The sequence below is a fragment of the Myiozetetes cayanensis genome, unplaced genomic scaffold (genome assembly GCF_022539395.1).
Source record: "Myiozetetes cayanensis isolate MyiCay16 unplaced genomic scaffold, myiCay2020 scf26, whole genome shotgun sequence".
NCBI classification, from domain to species: Eukaryota; Metazoa; Chordata; class Aves; order Passeriformes; family Tyrannidae; genus Myiozetetes; species Myiozetetes cayanensis.
In genome coordinates, this window is record NW_026087477.1 from 4,968,011 (window position 1) to 4,986,711 (window position 18,701).

At 52.8% G+C, this 18,701-nt stretch overlaps 1 protein-coding gene across 3 annotated transcripts; it reads left to right on the top strand.

Annotated features, from left to right (window-relative positions):
• Positions 1-3,002: 3,002 nt before the first annotated feature.
• On the top strand, positions 3,003-18,700 carry ATCAY (ATCAY kinesin light chain interacting caytaxin). 3 transcript variants are annotated; one of them, XM_050321105.1, is made up of 13 exons: positions 3,003-3,424; positions 5,117-5,244; positions 9,147-9,211; positions 9,543-9,764; positions 10,049-10,234; positions 10,786-10,888; positions 11,349-11,480; positions 11,980-12,066; positions 12,713-12,811; positions 13,047-13,082; positions 13,885-13,920; positions 14,605-14,637; positions 14,934-18,700. In XM_050321105.1, the coding sequence occupies exons 2-13, from the start codon at positions 5,168-5,170 to the stop codon at positions 14,941-14,943; spliced, it is 1,086 nt and encodes a 361-aa protein (XP_050177062.1). In that variant the 5' UTR covers positions 3,003-3,424; positions 5,117-5,167; the 3' UTR covers positions 14,944-18,700. The 3 variants fall into 3 exon arrangements, with proteins under 3 accessions (XP_050177062.1, XP_050177061.1, XP_050177063.1); XM_050321104.1 differs by having other exon boundaries at positions 3,004-3,424; positions 14,602-14,637; XM_050321106.1 differs by lacking the exons at positions 3,003-3,424; positions 5,117-5,244 and adding an exon at positions 7,274-7,775 and having other exon boundaries at positions 14,602-14,637.
• Position 18,701: the final 1 nt, after the last annotated feature.

The following is an 18,701-nucleotide window of genomic DNA, read 5'->3' on the forward strand; positions in this document are numbered from 1 at the left end:
CCCTCCCTGAGCCCGAGCAGAGGGAAATCTGGATCCACAGGTCTTGTTCTTCAGCAGGAATGAGTCCAACCCAATCCCACATTTCAAAGATTTACCACATCCCAGGGTGGTTTGGGTTGGAAGGGCCCTTAAAGCCCATCCAGTCCCACCCCTGTGTCTCCAGGCAGGGACACCTTCCACTTGCCCAGGCTGCTCCAAGCCCCGTCCAACACTTGGACACTTCCAGGGATTCCTTGAGGTGAATTCCTTGAGTCCTTCCTTCCTGGACTGAGCAAACTACTCTAGAAATCAAATTAAAAAATCAGGAAGAGGAAGGATTTTTTTTTCTCTCTTCAGGTCAGCCCAGACTGCAACCTCTCCATTTGCCTCAGCAAACCAGGTTGTTTTTTTTTCCTTTAAGTGGAGACAATGAAAACATCTTGTTCTCCCCAAAATAAAACGTGTCTGTGTTTGCAAATTCATCTTTGACAGCACTTGTGGTTCCCCTGCCTTTTTCTAATTAAAGGCTGGCAGATCTCAACTGGGGAACACCACAGTGTAATAAAATTTAATTTCAAGCATATCTCCAAACAAAGCCTGCAGCTTTTCAGCCCAAAAATACTCCCTTTTTTTAATTATTATTTTTGGTTTGGGTTTTTTTTTGTTTGGCTTTTTTTTTTGTTCAAGTTGTAAATAATTTCAAAGGCACCAAAATAACTTTTATTTTCCCTACAAACAAATGGTTTCATCTTAATTTCAGCTTTCAGTGATCAGAGCCAGACTCTTCCCAGTGGTGCCCAGGAAGTGGTTAAGAGGGAAGGGCACCAGCTCAGATAGGGAAATTCCCTTTAAACAGAAGGGAAATTGTATGTTTTATTTTTATTTTATTTTTATTTTTATTTTTATTTTTATTTTTATTCTTTATTTAAGGGTTGCTTTAAGATCCCTCCCATTCCTTGATCCTGTAACACCTGCTTTTGGAAAAAAAAATCAACCAAAAAACCAGAACATCTCAGCCTGTCTTTAAGGCTGGAGGGGTTGAATTTACCGTTTCTGCTTTGCCCTTGGAGAAATCCGCAGGGAATCTCCCTCCTCCCTCCATCTCCTGGTGCGCGGGGCCCTCTGGAGCCCGCGCCGCGCATCGCCCGTCACGGCCCCACAGCTCTCCAAGCTGGAGCTGCCGCGAGGAACAGCTGGATTCGCTGGATTCGCTGGAATGACAAACCCACCGGCACCGCTGGACAAGCCAGCGATTCCCATCCCGGGTTTACACAGGTAGGAATATAATTTTGGCGGGGTTGTGGAATGTCCCAGAGCCTAAAAACGAGCCCCAAATCCAAGGAAAGAAAAGCAGGATGCTCACATGGCTTTCCAAAAGGGTCCCATCCTCCCCCTCCTGGGAGTTTTTGGCTCATTGAGTGGGAAAAACACAGTGTCAGGTAAGAGGAAAGGTGTTATTCCAGCTGAGGGAGCACGTGGAGTGGGAGAGGGAGTGAGAAAACTGCTTGGGAAACCCCCCCAGCACCAGGAAGGACCTGATCCTGGGTATTGCCTCCTCCAGAGGGGCAGGAGTTGGGCTCAGCACAGAATTCCCAGAGGAATTCCCAGTGCTGGGAAGTCAGCCGGACGCAGGGCTCGCTGTGTGCATCCCAAAGGAAAACAGAATCCCAACAAAGCCGTTTTCCCTGGCAAGCAGAGCTGGGCTCTCTCACTGCGTGCTCAATGAAATTCCTCCGGGATCAGATGGATGGAGTTTGGACAGGGAACACCTGCTCCGAGGCCCGGGACAGCAGCCAGTAGATGGCATTCACATTCCATACGTGCACTGCCATGAGCTGTCAGCCTTGGGCTGCTCTGGGAGACAAGAAAAGAACGTTTTTCGTGGAAAAATGAAGGTAAAAGGCGAAATATTCAGCAGAAATGACCCTGAAGACTTGGACAAATAACTTTGGAGCCATCAAGTGGTGCAGACTTCCAGGTATTTACTGTCCCCATGGATCTTCTGTCAGATTCTAACAGAGAATCCCAGGGTGGTTTGGGTGGGAAGGGACCTTAAAGCTCATCCAGTCCCACTGGGACACCTTCCACCAGCCCAGGTTGCTCCAGCCTGGCCTTGGGCACTTCCAGGGATGGAGCAGCCACAGCTTCTCTGGGCAATCTGTGCCAGGGCCTCCCCACCCTCAATTCCTTCCCAATATCCCATCCAACCCTGCCCTCTGGCAGTGGGAAGCCATTCCCTGTGTCCTGTCCCTCCATCCCTTGTCTCAAGTCCCTCTCCAGCTCTCCTGGAGCCCCTTTAGGCCCTGGAAGGGGCTCTGAGGTCTCCCTGGAGCCTTCCCTTCTCCAGGTGAACCCCCCCAGCTCTCCCAGTTGGTGTCCCTGGGATGTTCTCCTGGTGTGCATTACCGAAGGAAACCCTTGCAGTGAAAAAAATCTTCCCTGATATCCAACCTGAACCTCTCCTGGTGCATCCTGAGGCTGTTCCCTCTTGTCCTGTCCTAGAGCCCGAATCCCACCTGGCTCCCCCTTCCTGTCGGGAATGCAGCAGGGGATAAAAAAAATCACGGTGTCTTCAGCCACCTTTCGATTTGCAAAGGAACCGGCAGGGCTCGGGGACTGGATGGACATCCCGGGATCAGGGATTCACCCTCCCGGCACGAGCAGGACCTTCTGTCATGTCTGTCTGTCCAGAACCCGGCCCGCTGCCTGAGGTTTGGGGACAAATCAGCCCTGCAGGCTGGACCCGCAGTTCGATCCCGCATCCCACCTTTTACTTCCTCGGGGAATGAGGCGCTGCACTAAAATCCCTCCCACCTCCCATCCCCAGCAGCAGGATGACGGGCATCCCTGTCTCCCACTGAAGGCTGCAGGGAGAGGGTGTGCTCAGCCCCCTGGCATCCACATCCATCCGGATCCATCCGGAGGAAGAGTGCGGGGACAGATTTGGTGCCTCGCAGCCCATTGGAGGAGCGCTGGCACCGGCAGGGGGGTCCTTTCGGCTCCGTGTCCCCACCCCCTTCTCCTCCAGACCCCCCTCCCTGTCCCCAGCGCCATCCTCACACACACAAAAGCTGGGAATTAGCTGCCTTAGGGCAGCCGAGGCTTAGCCAGCTGCGGGCGGAAAATCGGAATAAAATACCTTGGAGGGGAGGGGAGGGCAGGGAGGGAGGCGGCGGAGGAAGCAGCAGCCATGGAAGAACACAAATAACTGCCCTCCATCCATCCATCCATCCATCCATCCATCCATCCATCCATCCCTCCCTCTTTTCCCAACCGAATCGCAAAGCGACGGATGCCGTGCGAAAAGCCGACCTGGATGCATCCCCACATTCCATCTGCATCCGGCTCCAGGGGCTGGACCTGCTGAGCGGTCTCCCATCGGGAGGAATGCCGAGGCGGGATCCGGGCGGGATCGGCTTTTGTTCGTCGCTGAGCACCGGCAGCGGTGAGTACGGCAGAGCTGGGACACCGGGAAAATCCTCCTGCTCCTCCTTGCCGGGCTTTGCATCGCCACCTTCGCTTTCCTTCCTCCCTCCATGATGCCTCCAGGGTTGGCAGAAAGCAGCTGACGGGGAGGGAGGGGGAAGGTGGGGATCTCTTTCCCTGAGCTCCGAAGGGTCTATTTGGTCTGCATTTCAGGGAAATAAAAACCCGGGGAAGAGGTGGGACCGTGCCAGGCATCCCCTGAGCCGGGTGTGGGCTGGGGGGCAGAATCCAGGATGGATTCTGGGAGATGCCGAGCCCTGCAATGCTGACAGCCAGGCTCTTTTTGCTGATTCCAGTGCCTGGAATACAGAGGGATGCTGGATTTGCTGGGGCCTCGTTCCTTTAAAGCAAATTCACAGAGATTTCTCTCCCCCACATCATCACCAGGCTCCAAGGGAAGCAGGAAAAGCTCTGGAAGAGCCTCAGAGCGATGGGCAGACTGTGCTGGGTGATGATCTCCCTGCACTGGGGCACGGACAGAGCAGCCCCATCAACACCCAGGGAATCACCCTGCATCCCTTATCCCAACAGGAATGTGTTCCTATCCAGCCAGTGCCTGGAACAATTCAAAGGCTGAGCCAGGAGGAACATTCCCAACTGTCCTGCAGTGGGTGGGATGATGCTCGTGCCCAGCCCAGGAGCTGATTCCACCTGAGGATGTTCTGTAGGAGATCAGGCCTGACCTTGTTCCCTCTGGGCAGGATCCAGCTGGGAATGGTGTGTCTGCTCCCCACAACCAGTGCTGGTCCTGCTGGGACTGGTCCTGAGTCCCAAGCCAGACTTTTTTTTGGGAGCTGCAGGTGCAAGCCCGAGGAATTAGGTACAAACATCTGATTTTTGCTGTCTGGGAGCAGAAACCTCCTGGTGAAGGCAATAAAAAAAATATGCATATGTGGTTTAAGGGCCCCTCGTGCCCCTGGGGTGTCAGTGTGGGTGAAAACCAGGATTCCTGGAGCTCAGCTTATTCCTGCCAGTGCAGGAGAAGTCCCAGACCGGGAACACACCCTCACCCTGCCTCTGGTTGAGCTGCTCCGGTTTTTTGGAGTCTGGGTTGGTTTATCTGGGAGCCAGGCAGTGATGGGGATCCCTCAGGGGTGGGGAAGGACACTCAGCATCCCTGTGAAGCTTCCTCCTCCTCCTCCACGTCTCTTTGGGACAGGGACACGCAGGGATGGAGCACAGAGCGGGCAGCAGTGTCAGGAATTTCCCTGCAGAGCCAGAGCAGTAACTTCCATCCACACCAGCAACATGGAATCTGCTTCCAAAGCAGGCTGAGAGCAGCCTGGGGGGAACCCACTCTGCTGTCCCCTCTCAACCACATTTCCCTCAGCAGGGAATATGAACACCCTCAGAGGGGTTTATACTGAGATTGGGATTGAAAGGGAAGCCACAAGGTAAAAAGGTGTGGATATCAGTGCTGATCCACAGGGACACCAGCTGGGATCCAAACAGAGCAAAGATACACCCATTGCTTTGACCCAGGGCCAACCTCCCCTCCCCTTCCTGGTCCAAAATGTGCATTTTAGCCACCACATCCCACGTTTTGCTCCTTTTTCCCCCAAACAAGCAGCTCCTCCAGGGAGTGTGGTACCAGAGTACCTGCTCCTGGGTCAGGACGCTCCATGCCAACCTCTGTGCCTTCCCATTCCAGCCTGAGCCCTTCCCTGAGGGATCTGCTGCCTCCAGCCCTTCCCTGAGCACCATGGGAACCACGGAGGCCACGCTGCGGATGGAGAACGTGGATGTGAAGGAAGAATGGCAGGACGAGGATTTCCCCAGGTTGGTTCCCTTGGGAGAAACCAAAAAAAAAAAAAAAAAACAGGGAGAGTTTTATTTCTTCCTGTGAGAAAAACCCTCAGGGTATGGAGGGTGGTGAGTCCTTCCCTGGGCTCCAGAGGCAGCAGGAGTGGGAAGTCCAGTGGGGGGATTTGGGCAGAGAATGGAATATTGGGAGCTGCTCTTCAGTGCTTGGAAGAGTTTTGGGATGCTTTTGGGAACCTTGGCAAGGAGGGGTGTGGAGAAAAGGGAGGTTAATCATGTAGGGATGGATGGATGGATGGATGGATGGATGGATGGAGGGATGGATGGATGGATGGAGGGATGGAGGGATGGAGGGATGGACTCCTTCCTAGCCTCTGAATCAGGCAGTGTCTCCCCAGACAGGGAAATGCTGCTTTGCCAGGAATTTGCCATGGAAAGCGGAGTCACTGGGATTCAGGGGATCCGAATGGGTGCCAGCCTTGTGGGAAATGATGTGTGGGTGACAGGAGGTGCCAGAGTGGCACCTTCCACCCTCACAGCCCCTGCACTGCCTGTGCAGAGGTGCCAGGAAACCTCCCTGTGAGCTTGGTGTGCTCCGAACTCCCTGAGGGAGCACCTGCCCCCATTCCCAGCCTTGTCCCCCCAAATCCAGGGGCAGGGGAGTCTGCACAGGGAGGGAGTGGAGATATTCCAAACCCACCTGGAATGTCACCTGCCTCGGTGACCCTGCCTGGGGAGGGATGCTGGACTGGGTGATCTCCAGAGGTCCCTTCCAACCCCAGCTATCCCGGGATGCAGCTCTAAATCCCTCTGGGCACACAGAGCCATTCCCAGCCCTTCCTGCAGCCCCGAGGGGCTTCCAGGTCTGTCCCACCCTGCTCCAGCTGCATCCAAACCCCCCGGCAGCCCCACAGAGCCCCAGTATTCCCAGACACTGTGCCGTGTGTGCCGCGGGCACGTCCAGCCCCCGCCCACCAAGAAAGGGGCTCCTGTTCTTCCCAGCACTTGGATGAGCCTGGCTCTGTTCATCCCAGCACTTGGATGAGCCTGGCTCTGTTCATCCCAGCACTTGGATGAGCCTGGCTCTGTTCATCCCAGCTCCAGCTGCATCCTCCTTCTGAGCCCCTCTGTCTTCCAGCCCACAGGACACGGCTTGTCCTTCCGCTGGCCCCCAGGGTGGGCTCAGCCAAGCCCTTGGCTTTGCAGGATGGGTTTGATTTCCCTCGGAGAGCAGAGCTTTGGGCTGATGGATCTTTGCCAGCCTCGGGCTCCCCTGGAGTGCTGTGCTGCCAGGGTTTTAATGGAGTGGAGAGAGAGAGAGGTATAGAAAGGAAATGGAGGTTTAGGTAGGAATTATGGAATGGTTTGGGTTGGAAGGGGCGGTAAAGCTCATCTCATTCCACTCCCTGCTGTGGGCCAGGGACAACTTCCACTAGCCCAGGTTGCTCAGAAAAGTATAGAAAGTGAGGCACAGAAAGGAAAACATTGACCCAAAGCTTCCTAGGAAATCTGGGATAAAGCTGGTGTTGCTCCTGGACACGCCGGCACCAACCCAGCCATCCCCTCAGAGCTCTGTCCCGCCCTTCCCATGCCAGCAACAAACTTCCCACAGCCAGCCAGGCCTGCCAGAGGCATTTCTCCTGCAGAGCCCTCAGCACCAAACACAGGTGTCATCAGGTATGAGTCCTGGGAAGAGGCAAAGGGGTCTGGGCAGCAGGTCAGGGACAGGGCCAAGGCTGGAGCCCTGGGAACACGCTCCCCAGGCTGCTGCACTGGGATTAAATCGGGAATGATGCAAGTGAGACAGAGCCTGAACAGCCCCTTGGCAAATGAGGGAAGGGCCAGCTGGGTTCCAGCTGGAATAAAAATAAATAAATTACCATTTTCCAGCCGCTCTTCCCCCCCTGGAAGCGGCGAAATAATAGGGCAGAAGCTGCTGCATGTGGGACAGCAGCTCTCCAGCAGCTGATTTGCTGCAGAGCTATTTTTGCCTGCCTGGGATTAGCCAATCTAGCCACGGGAAAAAAAAAAAAGGAAAGCCACATCCTAGACAAGGATCTGGGCTGGGAAAAAACGGGATTCAGGCCGCTCACCGAGGACACGAGGCGACATTCCCATCCCTCCTCCTGCCCGGAAAGCTGAGCCTGCAGGAGCAGCTCCTGCGCGGCAGGTGGGGGATGTGGCGGCCCTGAGGGAGCGGGGAGGAGAAGGATCCTCCCTCCTGCTGCTCCGGGAAGGTTTATTCCAGACGTTGTGTGTCGGCTGGAGCGCGGGGACGATGATGCCGTAGGCTGGGATGGGGAGCATGCTCACTGCATCCCGCATCCCGCCGATCCCGGCGCGTTCCCTCCGGCACGGAGCGGGGACCCACTCGTGCCCGTGGAGAAAGGGCTGGGAGAGGGAAGCAGGGACCGGCAGGGAGCAAAATGGTGGCACCCAACCCTTAGGATAAAACCGCTGCGCTCCGGAGATCTCGGGATCCGGGGCTGAGCGCTTTCGGGAAGGAGGATTGGCACGGGGAGGTAGCGATCGGAGCAGCCTTTGGGAAGGTAAGGAAGGTTTTTTTCTTCCCCCCTCTGGCTTTGGAATCGCTGTCCTGACGGGATGAATGCCGGGATGAGGGAGCAGCACGTCCTCGGCAAGAGCTGCCCCCACTCCTTTCCCTCCGCTTCCCACTGGGATGCTGTGTCACCAAATCGTGCCAGGCGCCGGCTCCCAGCGGATAAACAACCAGCCAGGCCTCGGTGGTGACAAAAGGAGAAGGGGGGAGGAGGAGCCGGAGGGGGCCGAGGGGTCTCCCTGAGCGCTCGGGAATATCGTGGCAGCCGCCGGGATTCGGGCGCTGCACAAGGAGCACGTGCCCGGGATCAGCTCCTCAGCTCTCATAAATATGCAATAACCAGGGAGCAGAGGATTAGCCCTTAATCTACATATTTATAGGGTTTAATTTGGCTGGTGGCTCTGGTGCCGTGGCAGCAGCAAGAGGAGTGTTTACAGGGCAGAGCTGGGCCGTGTCCTGTCTCCATCCTCTCCCTCTGTGTGTGCAGGACCAGCCTCCTCACAGGCCCATCCTCATCCTTAAAACTCCTGGATTCTCCCCCTGTTCCATCCCAGGGCTGTCCCAGCACCAGGATTTTACAGCTGGAGGCATGAGCCCTTCCCCTGAAGAGGGGGAGCTTCCAGAAATGAGATTTGACAACGTGAATTTATTGTTGGTGGGGTTTGGTCCAGGAGTGTCAAACCCAGCTCATGCCAGGGACAGGCATGAATCCCAGCTCAAATTAAGGAGAAAAGCATCTGGGAAGTGCATCTGTCCAGGAAAATCGACCTTTACATCCATGGATGCCTTTGCCCAACCTCAGCCAGGGGTTGGGAAGCACCAAATGGGGGCTGAGGTGAGGGTGGAGGTGACAATTTTGGGGTCACCCTCAGGGTTTGGTCCTTGCCTTGAGCATCAGCTGCCTCCAAGCAAAGCCACCTCCAAGGAGCAGCTGCTTCCCAGCAGAGGGGGTTGTGGAAGGCCTTTGGAGAAGGTTTTGCTGGGCTGGGATCCTCAGAATTCCTGCAGATTAAAAATAGGGATAATATGGAGGATGAGGATGTTTAGCAGGCTCTGCTGGGGTCAGGGTTTGCTCCCATGTCCATGGCTGGATTTTCCAGCCTCTTGGCTGGATGGGGGTGGAAATACAGGGGTAGTTTGGAGGTTACTGGGGTTTGCACAGCGCTCCAGGAGGAAAGCACAGCTGCTGGGCAAATTCCCTGAGGGAATCCCTCCAGTCTGAGTTTACTGGGAAAAGGGAAAGGGCAGAGCACAAGTGGGGTTGTGTGCCTTTTTCTGGTGTCCCCATTCTCTCCTCTGTCTCTGACTTTTTCCTAAACATCACCTGCTCTCTCCTGTGTTTTCCCTCCATCTCCTGCAGACCTCTCCCAGAAGAGACAGGGATGGAGTCACTGGGAAGCCCTACGGAAGACGAGAACACGTCCTGTAAGTACCACCTGCCCTCTCCACAACCCAAAGGGGAATGGCAGCTTGCAGGGAGGGAGAAAACCACTTCCCTTGGATTAGCCACAAAAAAATTCCTGGAGGGGAAGAGGTGGGGGGGAAGAAACCAGCAGAGATTTGAATACCCTCATCTTCCCCGAGAAGCTGGGGGAGGAAATCGGGAGCTCACAAAGTGTGGGCACTTCTATCCAGCTGCTCCCACGGGCTCCCAGTCCCTCATCCACCACCCAGCCTGTAAACTGGGATGTCCACGAGGCAGCAGGAAGGACACAGGAGCAGGATAACCTGTCAGTTGTTTTCCTTTCAACTCCAGCTCCCCCCAATACTTTAAACTTTAACGGGGCCCATCGGAAGAGGAAGACACTCGTTGCACCCGAAATCAACATTTCCCTGGATCAGAGTGAAGGCTCCATCCTCTCTGATGACTTCCTGGACACTCCAGATGACCTGGATATTAATGTGGATGATATCGAAACACCTGACGAGACAGATTCCCTGGAATTCCTGGGGAATGGGAACGAACTGGAATGGGAAGGTAAAAGGGCTGGTTCTGTGGGAGTTTTGCAGGGGTTGGGGTGTTTTTTTAGCCTCATTGTAATGACTTCTGACACAGTTCACCAGCAGCAGCTGAGGACTGATAAGCAAAGGGAGGTTTTAAGCTTATTTGTATAACATTTTGGCAATAAAGCAGGATTGTTTAGCACCATAAACTCGCACAGATCGAAGCTGCAGGCGGGACACGATCCGAGCATCCCTGGGGTTCTTCTCTCCAAAGCCTCTTCCTGCATTAGATTAAAGGCACATCTGTCCCTTTTCCAGATGACACCCCCGTAGCCACGGCCAAGAACATGCCTGGGGACAGTGCAGACCTGTTTGGGGACGGGGGCACGGAGGATGGCAGTGCCACCAACGGGCGGCTCTGGAGGACCGTCATCATCGGGGAGCAGGAGCACAGGATCGACCTCCAGATGATCAAACCCTACATGAGAGTGGTGACACATGGAGGTGAGGTCTCTGTCGAGGATTCCAGGACTGGTTTGTTCCTGTTTGCTGTTTGTTTTGTGAAGTTACAGGGCAAGGAGCAAAAAGCACCCAAACTGCACTAAAAAGGGGTCTGAAAATGTAATCACTGCAATGGTGTTTGAATTAACAGATACAGGGACTGTTCCCAACCCTCAGGCCTGGTGTGGGCACTGATGAAGGGCCTGGGGGGTTTGAACTCCTCCAGCTCGGTGCTTGAGCTGCTCCAGAGGGACAGCAAAGGTTGACACATCCACAGTCAGTGCTTTTTCCAAAATCCAAGCAAAGCCAAGGAGCAACCCAGCTCTGACACCCCCAAATTCCTTCCCTGAACCCCAAACACACGGGTCACAGCCCAAACCAGGAGGAAACCTCCTCGGGAAGGAGGTCCAAAGAGGGACAAAGCTCTCCTGGAGTGAGACAGAGACACAAACCTTCCCCCCCACAGGCTCAAATCTGACAACACAACTTTGCTGCTGTTTCTCCTCAGCTCTTACAACTTTCTCTGGAAAACATCCCGTGTTTTTCTTTCCCAGGGTACTACGGAGAAGGTCTCAATGCCATCATTGTCTTTGCTGCCTGTTACCTCCCCGACAGCAACCTGGCTGATTACCACTACATCATGGAAAACCTCTTCCTGTGAGTGGCTGGGAGGGAGAGGAGGGTGAGGGAAGCATCTCCACAGTTTCCCTGTACTCACTGCATCAGGAACATCAGCTGGGAATAGTCTGAATCCAGGCCAGACATGCCCAGGGTGCAGCTGCAGACTGGGGTGAGCGTCGCTGGCCCCGGCTCTGAGTCCAATGAGTCAAAGCATTCAAACATTCCGGGTTAATGATGCCAGGGATGGACTCCCATCCAGGCTGGAGCGTGTGTGGGATGCTCAGCAGCTGGGAGAGAGCAGAGCTGGGGTGTCCATGAGTGCCTGAACTGCACTAACACATCCCCGGGCACCCCGCAGAGGTGCCAGGAGAACCCAAACCTGTTCCGAGGCCCGCAAAGAAGGAGCCTTGGAGGCGCTTTCAGGGTGAAACACAGGTACCTGAGGAAAGCCCCGAGGTGTTTTCTCAGTCTCTTGTCCCTTCTGCTCACCCACCAGATACGTGATCAGCAGCCTGGAGCTGCTGGTGGCCGAGGATTACATGATCGTGTACCTGAACGGAGCGACGCCCCGGCGGAGGATGCCAGGCCTGGGCTGGCTGAAGAAATGCTACCAGATGATCGACAGAAGGTCAGAACCCTGCTGGTGTGGCCTCTTCCTTCTTCCCAAGGCCTCTCCCCACATGGAATCCTGGAGTGGTTTGGGTTGGAAGGATCATAAAGTTCATCTGGTGCCACCCCCTCCGTGGGCAGGGACACCTCCCACTAACCCTGGACACTCCCAGGGATGGGGCAGCCACAGCTTCTCTGGGCAACCTGTGCCAGGGCCTCCCCACCCCCACATCTCTTCCTCTGCTTCCTCACAGCACTCCCAGCCAACCCTCCTCCCTTCCCACTCCCCAGAGTCTGTAATTCCTTCCTCTATCCCAGATTTCTGATTTAACTCCAGGCTCTCCTCATGGCCTCTGCCCCCTCCTTCCTCACCAGCACCCTGGCAGAGCTCAGGTTGGCACAGCCCCAGAGCAGAGCAGTGTCCTGCAGCCTCTGGGCAGGGCTGGGCTTCCTAAAGGGCATGGAGAGTTTAGGAAATGCCCTTTGGATTTGACTCCTGTGCCTTGGCTCTTCCCCAGGCTCCGTAAAAACCTCAAAGCCCTGATCATTGTGCACCCGTCGTGGTTCATCCGGACGGTGCTGGCGATATCCAGACCCTTCATCAGGTGAGCAGGACGTTCCCAGGCTTGGCTGGGTTTGGAATCACGGAATTCTGGGATATCCTGAGCTGGGAGGGTCCCACAAGGATCATCAGTCCAGCTCCTGGCCCTGCACAGACACCCCAACAATCCCACTCCCGGAGCTCTGGCAGCCTTGGTGCTGTTCCCACTGCCCTGGGGAGCCTGTTCAGTGCCAACCACCCTTCCCTGAGATCCAACCTAAATCCCCCCTGACACAGCTTCGTGATGTTCCCCTGGGTTTAATCTCACAAATCAGATTTTAAGCTCATCTTTAGGCCAGGAGCAACCAAGGTGAGGCTGTTTGTCCCTTGTCCTTCTTCTCTCTGATACGTCCAGGGACGACTCCTGAGGTGGTTTTAGGAGACCTTGGGGTGGTCTGGATCCAGAGCAGGCTTTGTCCCAGTGGGTAGGGCGTGATGATTTACTGGGAAGTGTGGGAATGGTGGTCCTTTTTGCCTCCTGCAGATATTGGGAGGAGCAGTAACGTGGTGTCTCACCCCAGCTTTCAGTCCCCCAGCAGCGTCACGGGGAGGTGGGCACAGAGATGAGGAGTTTCCATCAGGAAAGCTCTTGGCTTCCTATGGATCAATCCAAGGCCTCCTGGTGCACTGTTTCTCTCTCTCCCTGCCAGTGTGAAGTTCATCAATAAGATCCAGTACGTGCACACCCTGGAGGAGCTGGAGCAGCTCATCCCCATGGAGCACGTGCAGATCCCAGACTGCGTCCTACAGTGAGTGCTGGGGGGGGCCCTGGGGAGGTGCAGGACAGACATCCCACCTTGTGCTGAGTCCAAATCCACGGGCTGGCAGCGCAGAGCCCGGGGCAAACCTCGTCTAACTCGTGCCAGGGCCGAGGAAGAGCCTCACCCTGTGCCAGCACAGAGCTCCCGTCACCTTCGGAGCAAACACAGAATTTTACTGAGAGTGAACAATCTCTGTTTAAAGGATGTTCCCTCTTTCTTGCAGATTCGAAGAAGAGAGGATCAAGGCCAGAAAAGAAAGGTAAAATTAATTTTTTTTTTTTGGGGGGGGGTTCATTTCCTTGGGATGTTGTTGCTTTCTCCCATCACTGTTTGTGTTATAACCAGTAAATTCCCCGTTCCTCCCACCCCCAGATCCTGCACTGATTTTCTATAACTAAATAAGAGCTGGAGGAGGGAGAAACTTGATTAAAAGCTTGTTATTTATCCATAGATTAAAAGGCTGTTTATCCACAGAACCTCTGAACCCCACACATCCTCCTCACGCTCTGTCTGTGCTCCCAAAGGTCATCAGACACCACTCTTTGTGTAAAACAGGCACATTATCCCCATTTGGGCAGCAAACTGACCCTGAAGTGAGCTCTTGTGCTTGTTTCAAAAGCCACTTCACCCTGCTGGAGTGGCATGAAGAGGGACTTCAGTGTGCAGTTGGTTTGGTTTCATTGTCTAGACCTGCTCAAAGTCCAGTGCTTTGGGTCAGAAGTGCTGCTGGGAGGGCTGGCCCTGACCAGGGATGACTCCAGGGAAAGCAAGAGGCAGGGAAGGAGAGAGGAGAGACCCACTGGGTCAGCATAGGTGCTAAAACACCTCCTGGTGCTGGTGCCCGAGTGGGAGATGCCAGCTGGGGAGGATTAAGTGAGTTGTCCAGCCCAGCTCCTGGAGCTGCCTCCCTCCAGGAACACGAGGGCCACCAGGGCTGGGGGTCCCAGGGACTTGGACCCCTCTCCAAGGTCCATCCATCACCCTAGAAGGGCCCTGGATTCTCCCCTCCTTCCCACTGCTCACCTCAGGGTGATGATCCCAAATGTGATTTGTGTTTACAGGGCAGAGGAGAAACAAGACATGGCTGAGAGGGAAAGGTAAGGACTCTGATTGATTTATCCCTCACTCACAGCTCAAACCGTGCCTGGGGGTGGGAACACAGCCCCATGGATTGGGAACACCCCCAGGAGACGGCTGGATCCACCAGGACATTCCCAAAGTGTTCAGGAGCTGATAAAGCCCCTCCTGTCCCAGACAGCTCCGTGTGTGCCACCACTGCTGTGGTGTTCCCGATTTTCCCCTCCAGGAGCAGATTCCTGACCCTGCCCCGTGCAGGGAGTGATCCCAGAGCTGAGCCAGATCCCCTGGGAATGCTCTGCTGACATTCAGGGGGAGCATTTGCAGGCTGGTGCAATGCAGAGGGTCAGATCCTGCTGCTGGACACGTTTCCCTGTGGGCACAGGGACCGCAGCCGGGGCTGTAACTTGAGATGGGAAAGAGAATTCTAGAGGGGTTGGGAAGGCAGTGCCAAAATCCTCCACCAGGAGAATCTGGCCTGGTTTTGGCTCTGCTTCAGAGCCATGCAGCCTCTCTTTTCGTCCTGTCTTCCTCTCCTGAGGGGGAACAGGGAATATTTTGTGCTGTTTTCCCAAAGAAAAAGGAGTTTTGGTCACAGTTGCCTGAGTTGTTCTGAGAAATAAGAGGAGCTGAGGGCAAAGAGAGGGGGCACTGGTTTTGTGGTGGAGATTCACTCACTGTTGTGCTGGTTCTCTTCCCAGCAGGCCTGTGCCTCCAGGAGAGGACCAAGAAACCAGGTTTGAGCTGGACCTCCCCCTTTGTTTGTGTCCCTGCCAGATCTTGTGGTGTTTGCACTCCACGAACAAGAAAGCCCAGCCTGGGTTAGACCCAGGATCCTTCTCCCTGATGCCACTCCCGGGCACCCAACAGGTCCCTCTGCCCCTTCAAGCCCCAGACTGCATGATGTTTGTCCCCAGTACATGATGACACCCACATTTACCCCCATTTTTTTGACACGGTGGGAATAATAAAAAAAATTTTTTACCTCAATTCGCTGCCTAAAAATAACTCCTGTCTCTCTGTTCCTTCCCAGCATGTCCTGAATGGAAGCAGGAGGTGGATGGATGGAGTGGAAGGACACAGCCTGGCAGCCACCCACGGCAATGACCTTTTGGGACAAGACCTTGTCACCATCTTATTCCAAGTCCTGTAAGATCCCAGAGCCTGCCTCCTCTGTCTCCAAGATGCAAAGCTCTTTAACCTTTTTGGAAACATTTTACCTTAAAAAAGAAAAAAAAAAAAGAAGAAGAAGAAGAACAACAACCAACCAACCAAAAAAACCACCCCACAAAACAAAGCAGGCCAAGAAAAGCACTTTTCAGGACAGGTTCCAGGGTGTTTCTGGAATGGTCTGTGGAGAGCTGTGACACAGTGCAAATACACACCTTGTAGTAAGTTAAAGAGCATCCTCCAATCCATTAGTCCCCCAGCCCAGAAAGAGATTTATTTTGTTGTTTAAATTATAAACCCACCTTAACTCGCTGCTGGCCAGCGTGGAGATGTTTTGCTTTAATCTGCACCCCCAGGTTCCTCCATGAGCATCCCAGGGAGAGCCCAGGGAATAACTAAGACAGGCAATGAGAAGAGCTTTGCCCTCCTTTTTATAGCCAGTGTGTGTTCCTGCCTGGAAATACCAAGTGCCCACCGGGCTCGGCACCAGCTCCAGCCTTGGCTGTCTCGGTGAAGTCGTTGCCAGCCCCTCAGTTCTGTAAATGCCACACTGTTGTTATTGTTGTTGTTGTTGGGTTTTTTTTTTCCCTGATTTGTTCCATTCAGGTGTGTAAGGCACTCTGGGAGCTCTGAAGGAGCTTCCCCTGGCGTGGCAGCCTCCACAGAACCTTCCTGTGAGCAGCCCCAAAAGCTCTGGGTTCAGGAGGGGCCTTACGGACAGGAACGTTCTCCTTGCCTTTGTTGTCACCACACTGGACAATCACTCGCTGTCAGACACCTCCCACTGCGGAGAAAAGCTGCTAAAACATTGGAAGTTTCCTCTCCTGAGGGCCCTCATCCATCAGCATTCCTGCCTGGAATATCCCCCCTTCCCTGGACGATGCAGGGCACGGGACTGGGCTGAGTGTCCGGAGCCGAGAGGTGAAGGCGTCGACATCGACTCTGGGAATTTGGATCTGCGGCTCGTGAGGATCCTCTGGAGCAAAGGAGGGGAAAAGCAAATTAAGGAACAACCATCCAGTCAAAATCATTTGGAAGTTACTTCAGCAGACCCAGGTTACGTCCCCATCCCTGGAAGTGTCCAAAGCCAGCTTGGAGCAGCCTGGGATAGTGGGAGGTGTCCCTGCCCATGGCAGGGGGTGGCACTGGATGAGCTTTAAGTCCCTTCCAACCCAACCCAAAATCCCATTCTGGGACTCTGGGATCAGGTAAAACCCCTCCCAGACACCTGCAGATGGAGAATGACCTGCCTGTTGCACCACTTCAAGAAGATTTCCAGGAGAATTCTGGCCAAGCAAGATTTCCCTCAAGGCAGGGACGGCTCCCCCTGGATACACAAAGCTGCTCTTTTTTTTCCCTTTTAGTGAGTAAAACCACCCTGGGTGAGATCTTTATTTCCCTGGATGCTACAAAGAAGCACCAAATATTCCCTTCTCAAGGTTAGTTCTCCTTTGAGACCTGTTCTCCTGCACTTCAGTCGTGGATGTATCTGCTGCCCAGACCTTTGCATGAAAAGCAGAACACCCACAACATCCACCCAGGCTGGGTGAAGATGGAAAAAACCCTCCCCATTCCATCTCACTGGCATGTTAATAACGAGCACCAACCAAGCATCGAGCTCCACAGCTTTCTAGAAATATCATTATAAATTTATTTATTATTATTATTATTATTTATTATTATTGACAAAGGATTTCAAGGCCCTGGATCCTCAGCAATGTGATTTTTTGGGTTGTTTTCTCTCCTTCCAAAGACACTCTGCCTCCACTGTCAGGAAAAATGAGATTAGCAGGATGTGAACATGAAACTTCATATTTTTTTCCGAGTAGTTCCTTCAGGAAAAGGGAATTTCAGCCGTGGAAAAGGCCAGATCACCAATTTCACCCCCAGATCCCACCTCAGTCAGTTCTTTCAATCCACAAAAGTCAATTTAGAAGTTCTTTGAGCCAATTTTTTTTCCCAAGAAGTGCACTTTCTGAGGGAGTGGCATGCACTGTATTTTCATTTTTAACAGGATTTTATGAGTGTATAAAGATTTATGTTCCTGGATGGATGGATTGATGGATGGATGGATGGATGGATGGATGGATGGATGGATGGATGATGTTAATGTGTCTCTTCGACTTAGAGAAGAACCTGCAGTCCATAAAGGATAAATCAGAGCTAAATGTAAAAACAAATTTAAAAAATAATTCACTTCTTTCACACACTGATTTTAGGTGTTGCTTGCCTAAAAAAAAAGCTACAAATTCCCAGATAGAAACCCACAAAGTTGTCATTGTCCCTCTTCCCAAACACAAAGTGACAAAAATCAGCTGGGTGTGGCTAAACCTGAATTTTTGCTGCATTTCCATCACAGCTTTGTGTGTGTGTATATATATATATATTTAAAAACATAAAATTGATAATTAAATCAACTTTATCAACACTGCTGGACCCACCAGCCTTGTTCCTGCCTCATAAAACCACCTCTGGAGGATCAACATTTGGACTTCATATCGTGTGAAAAACACTTTCTGCTCTCGGATTCCGCCTTCCTGAGGAGTTTTTTTTCCATGGAAAGTCACATTTCAGCTGCTGGAGGAGTTGTTTTACCCTCACCAAAAGCTGGGCTGTCCTCCTCGTGGTGTCATTGAAGGGTTGGATTTCATCTCCCACAACCTGAACGTCAAATCAAATCGAATCAAATCAAATCATATCAAATCAAATCAAATCAAATCAAATCAAATCTCTTCCTGTGCAGTTGATTCCAGGCCGGGAATGCCCTTCCCATCTCCTCGAGGTTGCCACAGGATTTGTCCCCAAGGCCCCCTCTCAGATCCAGACAGCTCGAACAACTCTTGGGGTTTTTTTTGGTGGTTTCTTTTTATTGGTTTTGTTTTTTTTTTTATGGAGAATCCTCCAGGATTTTGGGCCTGTCCACCAAGTTTCATCCCAGATCACGAGGAAGGCCCAGGAATATTCCTGTATATTCCAGCTGGACCTGCTCCAAGTTTTCCTGCACAATACCTCGGAAATGTGAGTGGGTATTTCGAGGCTTCCCTCGTGGCAGTTTTTTTTCCACCTAAATTTTCTTTTTTAAGACAATTTGCAAACTCCTGGAATGAGAGACCCCCTGGTGGGAAAGGTTTGAATGGCAACAAATCTTCTTTTTTTTTTTTTTTTGGAAGCTCTAGGGATTAAAAAAACCACAGGAGTGAGGGAGGGAAAGGCTGGTGACAACAAGCTGCCAGGAGGGTGAAAAGAGGACAGAAAAATGGCTCTAAACACAAAAGCACATGTTTTCTCTTTTGTATTTCCTTATTTCCTGGCAGGCAGAAATACAGCATGTTCCTGGTAAAGTGAATTTTCCAACTCACCGTGACAAGAAACCACAATTTCAGGGTTTTTTTTTTTGTTACACTTTAGTTTGTTTTTTTTTTCCTTTCAACCCAAACCAACCTGTAAAAAACAAACAAACAAACGACAAAAAACCGTGTGAAATGTCATTTTTCTACAGTGTTTGTAATTAGGTGGTTGGTGGTAGCAGACCTAGATCTCTGTTCAATATGTATTCAGGTTTTTGCTTTGTATTATTCCATAAAAATCTGTGGATATTCAATTAAAATGAGACTAATCCTTCAGCAAAAAC

Bases quoted from the DNA above. Each gene is read 5' to 3' on its own strand.
- ATCAY (XM_050321104.1), top strand. From the start codon at position 5,168: ATGGGAACCACGGAGGCCACGCTGCGGATGGAGAACGTGGATGTGAAG. The intron at 9,765-10,048 runs GTAAAAGGGCTG...TCCCTTTTCCAG, and splicing joins GAACGAACTGGAATGGGAAG to ATGACACCCCCGTAGCCACG. The intron at 12,067-12,712 runs GTGAGCAGGACG...TCTCCCTGCCAG, and splicing joins ATATCCAGACCCTTCATCAG to TGTGAAGTTCATCAATAAGA.